This window comes from Notamacropus eugenii, chromosome 1, assembly GCF_028372415.1.
Source record: "Notamacropus eugenii isolate mMacEug1 chromosome 1, mMacEug1.pri_v2, whole genome shotgun sequence".
Lineage (NCBI taxonomy): Eukaryota > Metazoa > Chordata > Mammalia > Diprotodontia > Macropodidae > Notamacropus > Notamacropus eugenii.
Window position 1 is genome coordinate 493,957,300 of NC_092872.1, and position 11,055 is coordinate 493,968,354.

The 11,055-nt window shown below is 46.9% G+C and overlaps 1 protein-coding gene and 1 long non-coding RNA gene across 3 annotated transcripts in view; one reads left to right on the forward strand and one right to left on the reverse strand.

The window, feature by feature from the left end:
- Positions 1–678, reverse strand: part of LOC140519758 (uncharacterized) — a 33,720-nt gene extending 33,042 nt beyond the window's left edge. For both annotated transcript variants that reach the window (XR_011972280.1, XR_011972279.1), the window contains exon 1: positions 307–678. This is a non-coding gene — a long non-coding RNA (uncharacterized lncRNA). The remainder of the gene's footprint in view (positions 1–306) is intronic.
- A 130-nt stretch (positions 679–808) lies between these two features.
- NRARP (NOTCH regulated ankyrin repeat protein) lies at positions 809–4,988 on the forward strand. Its single transcript, XM_072633121.1, has one exon. It carries the CDS (start codon positions 1,444–1,446, stop codon positions 1,786–1,788), a length of 345 nt encoding a protein of 114 aa, XP_072489222.1. The 5' UTR covers positions 809–1,443; the 3' UTR covers positions 1,789–4,988.
- The last annotated feature ends 6,067 nt before the right edge of the window (positions 4,989–11,055 follow it).

Consider the following 11,055-nt stretch of genomic DNA (forward strand, 5'->3'; position numbering starts at 1 on the left):
TACTGAACACTGTAAGAGTGGGTGGGCTAGGACTCGTCCCCTCAATAATTCTAGACACCATCCCCCTGACTTCCCAAGGATCTGACAGGCCCACTAGATGCTCAAACAAAACCAAGCTTGTGAGCATCTAAAGGTAAAATGCCAAAATGCGGCTTCTTCTTTCACTGTGCTTGATTTTCCAGGAAATTGTTGAGCTGAAGATGGATGGGTGTTAGAAAAAGGCATGCAACTTCCGAATCTGTGTGTGCGCCTCGCCTGAGCGTGTGTAACTTCCTCCGACTGGTAAATAAACTGACATCTTTTTACCTTCATCACCCTCCTCTCTCCTTCTGGGGGGACCTCCGTTGGTCCCGCGGCGCTGTCCTGTTCACGGGCTCCCTCTGCCTGCGCAGCTCGCAAATGAAATCGACACCAAGAGGGTTTTCCCGCAGCTCTTGGACCCTGGTCCCTTCTGCATCCAGGGATTTGACACCCCGAGTAGCTGGGCAGCGGCCAATCTTCGAGCCATTTCCAACCTAGGGGTCGTGGTCCCCGGGGTCTGGCAGAGAGGGGCAGCTGCGAGGGGGGGGGTCTCCTCTCCCGCCTCCGAGCCCGGCCCCACCCCCTAAAAGATCTCCACTTTCGTTCCTTCCTTCCCCGCCAGCAGCCAGTCTGGGGGGTGACCCCGCCCCCCAAAGGCTAACCGCGCTCCCTCCGCCCCCTGCTCCCACCCCCACGTGGGTCGCAGCCCAATAAGCAGCCCCACTCCCAGCACGGCGGTCGCGTCACGGGTGCACCATTGTTATGCAAATATAAGCAGCCTAAAAGGCGCCGAGGCTGCATCTCCGCGACAGAGCCGAGCAGAGGCCGCGTGGGGCTGCGTTTAACTCTGACCCGACTGGACATGCACCCTGCGTTGTAACAAGGAGGCGCCTTCCCCCCCCCAGCCTGCCCCCACCTTCCCGGCTCTACCCTTCTCCCGGCCGAGCGAAGCCCGGCGGCAGCCCCCTCGCTCGGCCCCCGGCGCGGCTGGATGCAGCGGCGGGTCCCCGCGGCGGCAGGAGGCGGCTTCCCCCCGGGCGCGAGCCGGCTGGGAGCCCGGCCCCCGCCCCCGAACGCAGGGGCCCGGGAAGCGCCGGCCGGTGCCGGGGGCCCGTGTCCAGGACGGCAGCGCTGAGTGGCCGGGTTCTTCCATGCGCCCCTGCATCCCGCGAGGGAGACAGGGGCCGAAGCCGAAGTCCTAGAGCTTCGGGGCCGCGACCCCCACCGACGCCGCTGCCACTCGCCGCTCCCGGAGCTGCCGCCGCCGCCGCGGGGACCAGAAGCGCGCCCGGCCTGAGCCAGCTCCCGACCCTGGAGACTTGCTGGGGCCGCGCCCAGCCCGCGCGCCCCGGAGCTGAGGAGGGCCCCGTCGCGGCCGCCGCGCCCCTCCCAGCCCCAGGCCCCAGGGCCCGGCCCGGCAGCATGAGCCAGGCGGAGCTGTCCACCTGCTCGGCCCCGCAGAGCCAGCGAATCTTCCAGGAGGCGGTGCGCAAGGGGAACACGAAGGAGCTGCAGTCGCTGCTACAGAACATGACGAACTGCGAGTTCAACGTGAACTCGTTCGGGCCCGAGGGCCAGACGGCGCTGCACCAGTCGGTCATTGACGGCAACTTGGAGCTGGTGAAGCTGCTGGTCAAGTTCGGCGCCGACATCCGCCTGGCCAACCGCGACGGCTGGAGCGCGCTGCACATCGCCGCCTTCGGGGGTCACCAGGACATCGTGTTATACCTCATCACCAAGGCCAAGTACTCGGCCAGCGGCCGGTGATGGCCGGCGCCGCCCGGCCGGGGGCAGGACCGGGGCAGGACCGGGGCAGGCGCGGCGCACTGCACTCTCCACCCGCCTGGGCGCCTGTCCGCAACTCCTCTGCGCCCTCCTCCCCTCGCACGACTAGGCTCCGGGAGGGCGCAGGCACACGGGGAGCCGGGACAGGAGAGCAGGGGGCCCGCGGGCCGCGTCCGTTAAGCCCAGCGCCCAGGGGACCTCCCCATCCCGGGGTCGGGGTCGCGGAGCAGGCGGCGGCTCCGCGAAGAGTGTTCGGTGTGTGAGTGTGAGTGCGTGCGCGTGCGTGAGTGTGTGTGCGCGCAAGAGACATGGGGGAGGGGGGAGGGATTTCTCGGTGTGTGTGTGTTGGGGTTTTTTTTGTAAAAAAAAATTCCTAATATTTTCATTTTAAACATCAAAAGCTGCTTGGACTCCTTTTTCTCCCCTCCCAAGACGCCCCCCCACTCCCCACTCATCCTCCCTGGTGACTGACCCGCGATTGCGTCCGGAGCTCTGTCCTCCGCGGGTGTCTGGGGCTGGACTCGGGGTTTGTTTTCTACTGTAAAATTGTCTGCCATCTACCTCGGCTGTGCTAGCACAGGAGTATTTGCCGTTTCGGTTAGAAATCGGGTCAGATGCTTTAAAAATGGACTTTCCCCTCGGCCTCCTGGGCATACCCCCGTCTGCTGCCGCGAGTGGCCCCCTCTCCCACTCCCCACGCGATCTTCTCGCCCTCCAGACTCGCCCCGGAGGTTGTCCTTTTTATAAAGTATTCTGGCACAGAGATTGATCCCATTTCCACACTTAACCGTTCCTGTCGCTGTTCTCTGGGTTTCATTTTTTCCTTCCTTTAAAAAAAAATGTAAAAGGGAAACAAATCCTCCCTAGGATCTAAAACCGAGACAGGCTTTTTCATCTCTCGCTTACGTCCACGGGGCGGGTGGTTTCCACCTGGAAGAGCTTTTTTCCCACGGTTCAAAACTTAAGAACAAGAACTTTCCTTGATTGTAGTATGTTTGGAGGGCTAGGGCTCCCTCTGTCCATCCTCAGCACACAGATCGCTGGGATCTCTGGTTCTGGATCTAATTTGTTTTTTGGGTTGGGGAGGAGATTGGACGTTGTCTTTGGGGGAAGGTCGTAAACCCCAGCCCCTCTCCTTCTCCCTGTGCACCTGAATTTAGCCAGAAGTCACATAAGCGTCGTCAGGTCCTCCTTTATAAAAAAAAGCAAAATGTACTCCGAGGGAAACAATCCAGTGGGGTGTTTAGTAAGTCCTGGACTGAATTCAGGGTTACGAAAACGGGGGAAGGGGCCTGGAAGGAAGAAGTGGGCTCGACTTTGGAGGCAGGAGCGGAGGAGGCTGGCGCACTCGGCGAGGAACGCGCGCCCCCTGCTGCCCACGCTCGCTAACAGCCTGGAAACCCTGAGCGAAGGAATGGAATGGGTTTCTCCATCTGGCGACTTGGGATCGCTCTTCTTTGACGCTGAAACCGGAGGAAAAAGAAGAAACCACCTTCCGTGGCTTTGGGAAAGTGGCCTGCACGTCCATTGGCAATGCTGCTCTTAACTGCCCTGGCACAAGGACAGCGGGGAGGCAGAAATTCAAACTGGGGCCCCCTGCCGTGTGTTGTGTGTGTTGTGTGTGCGTGCGTGTGTGTTCACCCCGAGTGTCTGCACTAAGAGAAGAGATAGATCACTGCCATCTCCTTGCTATGTAACCTTTCTTTCTCTCTCCCCACGCCCTGACTACTCCTTTGGCCCTAACCATGACAATTAAAGGAACAAAATAGCTATGGACTGGGGGTTGGGGGGAGGTGTTAAAATTGTTATAAACTATTTATCTTGTATGTTGTATATTTGTGGGTGAGGTTTGTGAGCCTGGTTTTTGTTTGGAAATATTGTGAGTGGTCAATGTGGTTTGTGGGAAAAATATGCATTTTTTTTTCTAGTCTTAAACTAAAAACTTGAGTCTGCCGGTTTTTCTCATTGCACTGAACACTGCTTTGGCTAATGGCTTTCACGGGCAGTTTTCTCTTTGGAAAACTTTGGCTATAATGAAAAAAGCTCCAGGTTTAAAAAAAACCTTTGGGAAACATCTCTCTCATTTAATGTTGTAATTTGCCAGAACTTTTTTTGGTTTGCAAACTTTCTGCGTGAGCGATGGAGACGATTCCAGCATCTTGGTGCTTCTCCTTTGTAGTGATGAGGGGGCAACAATACCTTTTCTAGTGAGTTTTATTATAGTTACCGGATGGTTGCACATTTTTAAAAGATAAATGAATTTGCCACAATTATATGTCATAACATTTATGACATAATATAAAATATTAACATATATTAAGCCAAGTTCTAGATGATTTTTTTAAAAAGAAATCTTGGTTATAAACCCAGTTCTTAAGGGAGTTATGTCCAGTGTTGTGAAGACAACATGTTAACCCATATTTATATTTTTATAAAATACCTATAAGACTGTGAATCTCTTGTGTTAATTGCTGAGTGAGTTTTTAAGAAAAGTATTGTTCCTCTTCAGCCTCCTGGAGCTTTGTAGACCTGATTAGAAATGGAAAATTAGACCTTGGGAAGGGGGGAGGGGGGGTTGCTCTGAAAATGTGTGAGCTGATGTATTTTTTTGCATCACTTCTGTCCTGAAAAGCTGCTGCCCTTCCTAGTCCCTATAGTTTCAATTTTCTATGCAACCCCACACCCCATATTGTTTTGATTCTGAGAAATAAAAGGGATGGTGAATAATTCAAATTTAAATGAGATTTCCCCTTTATTTGGCGTATAGTGCTGCTTGACCCTTCATGCCAAAATGAGGGGGAGAAGAGAAGAGACAGGTGGAGGGAGGCTTTTGTGTGTGTGCATGACTGGTCATCTTTGGCAGTCATCCCTGGTGATTTTATTTTGGAAGAAGATAATGTCAGTGAGTTAAGCAGACATTGAAAGCTGATGCACAGATTGCTCCAGAAAGGAGTTTTTCTGTAGATTTTTTTTTCTCTAGATGCAAATACCTTTTTAATTATGTTAATTAATGTTAAGAATTTTAGGCTTATATTGAAGCTGTATATGGGTCACTATATGATCATTTCTAACTGGATGAAGTCTGTACAGCACAGCATCTTCCTGAGTGTATGATATTGACTGGTAGTCCCAGAGTGAAAAATTTATAAATAAATTTTTCATTGATCTTTTTATAAAAAAAAGTTTGGCCTTTTTTTGGGGGGATGTTCCTTCTCCAACATTGTCTGATTTAAAACCTTAAAATGAGACTTTACTTGGAGGGAGTGGAGGAGGGGAGATTGGAATAACAAATTACAAAGGTGCTATTTCCAAATATTTAAGAGATTATCTGAAAATCATTACTTTTTTTGAGCAGCATATGTTTATATATGTGGAAATATATATGTGCATATATATACACAGGCAAACATATATAAGGAGGAGCTAAATGACCTTGACATCCAGGGTAACTTGCCCAACACGAATAACTCATAAGATTTTCCAAACTCCTAGAGACGTCTTAGGGCAAAGTCCTTGTTTAGAGCTATCTCTCAGTTTTCACCACAAGGCAGATAATTATGCCTATTGTTTATCCTGCATATAAACTTCTGCTTTTTAAAAATCCACTGGGCAAGCTTGGTCTGTTGTAAGAGATGCCTTACAGCAAGCACATGTTATATTACTCTCCTTTTCTTAGGGCTTTACACATTCTTAGAATCTCCAACCGTGGAGCTCCAGGCTACCTTAGCCTGTAGTTCACTGACTCCCTCCAAGCTCAGTGGCCTCAAGGGGGAAAAAAGTAAGCAGTGTACACTTGTATAGAGGAAGTACATAAAAGGGGGATTTGTGTTTTAATAGAAAACAGAAAAAGACTCAGAGACTCAGGGCTGACATGAAGGGTTTTAGCTAGTCTTGTAAGACTTTAAACATCTGGGAAATTGTCTGCATATTGAAGACAGCCACTCACCCAGTTCTATTTGAACCAGGAAGATCCCTAGCCACAAAACGAACTTCAAGGATCTACCATCCAAATGATTTTCAAATTGATCCCAGTAGCTCTGATTGTGAAGTGGATAACAGGAAGCCAACATTCTCTTGTAGTTAGAGTGTGAGGTGCAGTGAGAGGTCTAGGTGTGCATGTGCCTATGGTTAACCCACAGTAGTCTTAGATTGGGAGGCTCTGCCAAAGAGTCCCTTTCCTGGCTACCCTAGGCACAAGTTAAACATGTAAATCTGAAACGACTCCAAGAGAGGACTCAGTCTTATTCCTGTCACACCTTATACTTCTAAATACCCCCATCTCTGAAGTTTTTACTAGATTAAGAGGAGTTACTATACCAGGAAACAATAGTCAGTGACTCCCAAGCTCTGGTATTGGGATCAGTTCAAAGAAAGTCTAGTTTTTCTGAGTAATTTACACATTCTGATATAATCATTTTTAAAGGTTTTATATTATTTGATGGTCTGATATACTTATCATTTGTCAGTTTGTTTTCAGAAATTCCTAAGTTGTAAGTAACAAAAGCTGCTTTTTATAAAACTAGGATCCAAGCCTCTTTAACCCGAGCTGGATTTTCACAGAGAATTTCCAGAATTCCAGGCCACGTTTCTGTCAGTCACCATTACTCTCCTTGTATTGTTCTTTTAGAATCAAATGTAAAATGCGGTATCCTTTCATATGGTTTTCTTCATTTGTGTGCTTTTCTGGGATGAAAATCAGACCTTCCTGTGAGGATGTAAGGAAACATGGAAGGTCGTACTGAGGAGTGGGGAAAAAATATTGAAGGACCGGGGCTCAGATCTGGTCCACGTCTAGGCCTCAACATCTTCATCTGTAAAATGAAGAGATTGAATTAAATGGAGGTAAAGAGGAAGCAATTGCTTTTATCCTGAACCTTTTTTTTCTTTTTTTAGTTCTTTCGTCTTCCAGCACACAGCGAGACCCTGCTAGTCACATTTCATCTCTCACCCCCCTTTCTAGAGTAGGCTATGCTTTTTTCCACACTCCCAGAAGCTGTGGATCAGGGGGGAGTGAGAAGACTCCTCGCTCCTCGTTCCCTTCCAGACACTCAATTTACAATCTCAGCCACCCATCCTCCTTAGAGGGTTGTTTCAATCCAAATTTAGCCACCTTTGAAAAATCCCCTAGGTAAGTTTGGTTTGTTGTAAGCCACCCTCAAGGAATTTACAATCTAAAGGGGGAGACAAGATGCAAACAAATACATACAAAGCAAGTTATATACAGGATAAATAGGAAATAATTAGTAGAAGGAAGGTACTAGAATTAAAAGAGTTTGAGGAAGCTTTCCTGTAGAAGATGAAATTTTAGCTGGGATTTGAAAGAAGTCAGTATGTGGAGCTGAGGAGGGAAAGTGTTCCAGGCTTGGGGGACAGCTACAGAAAATGACTGGAGCAGAGAGATGGAGTGTCTTGTTCATGGAACAGCCAGGAGATCAGTGTCACTGGATTGAAGAATTGAGCAATAGGGTGTAAGAAAACTGGAAAGGTGGCAACATTATGAAGGGTTCTGAATGCCAGAGCGTTTGGTATTTGATCTTGGAGGCAATAGGAAGCCACTGGAGTTTGTTAATTAGGGGTTTGACATAGTTGGACATACGCTTTAGGAAAATGACTTTAGTGGCTGAATGGAGGATTCAATGGCGTGGGGAGAAACATGAGAAAGACAGATCTACCAGCATGCTATTGTAAATAGTGCAGGTATGAGGTGATGAGGGCAGACACTAGAGTGGCGGCAGTGTCAGAGGAGAGAATAGGGCTTATTAGAGAGATATTAGAGATGACAAAATCAACAGGCTTTGGCAATAGATTGGATATTGAAGGGGGCAAGTAGGAGATAGGGAGGAATCCAGGATGACTCCTAGATTATGAGCCTGAGGGATTGGAAGATGGTGTTGCCCTCTATAGTAATAGAGAAGGTAGGCAGGGGAAGGGATTTAGGAAGAAAGATAATGAGTTCTGTTTTGGACACATTGAGTTTAAGATGCCTACTGAACATCCAGTTTGAGCTATTTGAAAGACAACTGGAGATGGAAGATTGGAGATCAGTAGAGAATTTGGGGCAGAAGAAGAGGTAGTTTTGAGAATCAGCAGCATAGAGATTGTAATTAAATCCATGGGAGATGATGAGATCACCAAATAAAGTAGCATAAAGGGAGAAAAGAGGACAGACCCCTGAGGAACACTTAGCGTTAGAGAGCATGATCTAGAAGAGAATTCAGCAAAGGAAACAAGTGAAGGAGCAACCAATCAGACAGGTAGGAGAAGAACCAGGAGAGTGGTGTCCCAAAAACCTAGAGAGAAGAGAGTATTAATTAGGAGAGAGTGATCAAAAGTGTCAAAGGGGTAATGAAGAAAAACCTCAAGGGTAATTGATAGTCAGTTTATTAATTAGGTTAGCTAATAATCTATAAATTGATGATCATGGTTTCTTTCAGTAACCAAAGACCCACAGCGGAGATCTTGAAAGCCTTAAATAACCCTTATGAAATTCCTTGGACAAGTGTACATCAACCTTAATTGGTGGACACTTAATGAGGACGTAAGGCTAAAAGGCTTCAGCTCCTCCTGCTGAAAATATGGCTTGATCAAGAGACTCAGCAGCCTCCAGCAATCTGGGCAGGGAAATCCATGTCCATTCTGACCTCTCTGGATGGCTTTCTCCTTCATGAGCTGGGTCACCCTCAACTCTAATGGAGGGAAACAAGGACAGGGGTTCCTTCTCTCAGGGTAAGGGCTCTCCCAAACTGGATTCTGTTCATACTCTGTCTAAACAAAGAGTAGGTCTCCTAGTTGGGTGGGGTCCTGCCTAAGATTGACTAGCATGTTCCTTGAGGGCTAGGAGGAATCTCATCAACCAACCATGTCCTTCAAAGATGGACCGACCTTTTAAAAGAGCTGGGCCTTGAGAAAAAAATAGAAGGATCAAAACCTGGATTGCAATTTAATAATTAGCAATACAATAGTATTATAATAATTTCTCTCAAAGGCTATAGAGAGGTCAAGGAAAATGAAGACTGAGAAAAGGTCATGGATTTGACAATGAAGAGATCATTAGTAATTCTGGAGGGAAACGTTTCCATGGAATGATAAGATATATTGTAAGTGGTTGTGAAGTGAGAGGACAAGTAGAGGGACCTATTGAAGATGGCTACAATGGGCAGAAGAGATAAAGGATAATAATTAGTGGAGATGGAAAGATCAATGAAGGGATTTTTTGGGATGGGGGACATCCCAACAGGGGTATGCATGTAGACAATAGGGAGAGACAGTAGACAGAGAAAGATTGAAAATAAGTGAAAGGGGGATGGACAGAAGAGGCAATCTGTTGACAGAGGTGGGATAGAATGAGATCCCTTGAAGAGTAGAAGGGTTAGCCTTGGTAAGGGGTAAGAACATTTACTCATCATGTGAGACAGAGATGAAGGGGGAGATAGTGGGCAGAAGGCATCTGAATAATCGGAGACAAGGAAGAAGGGAGAGGAGGGAGTTCATAGCAAATGGCCTCAATTTCTTCTGTAAAACATGAGGCAAAGTTCTCTGCCAAGAAAGTGGAGGCAGATAGAGTCATGCCAGGTCTGAGGAGGAATAACAAGGTTTGAAGGGCCACTGTGAAGAGTGGGATTGTCTAAGCAGTGGTGAGGACCCAGTGGAGGTTGTATAACATAACTTTGTGGTGGACTCAGTCAGAATGGTTGCATGATCTTGTCATCATTCATAACTGTTAAATTTCTGCGTTCATGAATATTCCAAAATGCCTTTTTCTAATCAGACTCTTCTGTTGTTTCATGCTTCTTTATGTCTCATAACCCGCAACCTTTTTCTTTCTCCTCTCTATGACCTCCAAATTCCTCTACCTCTCAGTTCTTTCCCAGCCATCATTTCTATCTCTTTCCTTCCCTATCTCTACCATGCTTTGGTGAATCAATTAAATTCTCTACTATCCTCCACTCTTGAATCCCTTGTCTCCTTGCCCTATCCCTAGTCACACTTTGCCAAATCCCAATCATGGACTATTCCTGCCATCTACCTCCTTTGCTCCTATTTATATGTTACTGAGTAGAGCTAGAGAAAGTCACCAGATTGGGCTGAATGGGTCCACTACAAATTTATATTACATAATTTCAACTGGACCCTTACTGCAGCAAGGCGATCCTTTTATACATTCTATCCCACTCACCAAAAAAGGATATTCCAAACTTTTTCAACCCTCATTAAACCTCCGATTGAACCTCATCTCCCTCTCCTTTCAACTGAGGCCCTCACCCCATACTTCACCAGAAAAATTCTAGTCTATAGGCTATTCACCAACAGCTTCTTCTCTCCCACCTCTCATATTCCTAACCTTCTGCATCACTCATATCTCTGATAGACATGCACACTTGATCCCATCCTGCCTTCCGTTTCTACAACAGATTGCCCTCACTATCAACCCCATTCTTCCTTTTACCTTCAATCTCTCCCTATTCGCTGGCTTCTTCCCACAAAGATTTTCCTACAAAAATGCCCATGTCTAACCCTAACCCTAAATACCCATGTCTCACTTATCCTTAAAAAGTCCTCATTGATTTCACTATCCCTTCTAGTTATCCTCCTCTACCTCTCCTCGCCTTCTTGTTGAGTTTGTCTACACTAGCTACTTCCTCTGCTAACATTCATTTTAAACACACAGTCTTCTAATTTGTATCTTTGCCTCTAGTCTTTCCCTACTCTAATCCATACTGTACTCACAGTGATTTTCCTAAAACACAGGCTTGACAATGTCACCCCACTACTTAATAAACTCTAGAGACTTCCTATTACCTCTAAGATTAAAAAAAATCCTCTGTAATTGAATGGGACATCTAGGTGGAGCAGTGGATAGAGCACTGGGCTTGGAATCTGGAAGACTTTGTCTTCCTGTGTTCAAATCCAGCCTCTGACAATTACTAACTGTGACCCTGGACAAATCCCTTAAGCCTGTTTGCCTCAGTTTTTTCTCATCTGTTAAGACGAGTTGGAGAAGGAAATGGCAAATCACTCCAATATCTTTGCCAGGAAAACCCCAAATGGTGTCACAAAGAGTTGAACACGATTGAATAACAACAAATTGGAATTGAAAATCTTTCATAACCTGAACACTTCCTACCTTTCCAATCTTCTTACACTTTATTCCCCTTGCTAAACTTTAATATCTAGTTTCACTGGCCTATATGTGGTTCATCTGCATATGGCCCTCAGTCTTTCCTATCTGTGTTTTTGCACTATCTGTGC

Coding starts and splice junctions, on each gene's coding strand:
- NRARP (XM_072633121.1), top strand. CDS start 1,444: ATGAGCCAGGCGGAGCTGTCCACCTGCTCGGCCCCGCAGAGCCAGCGA.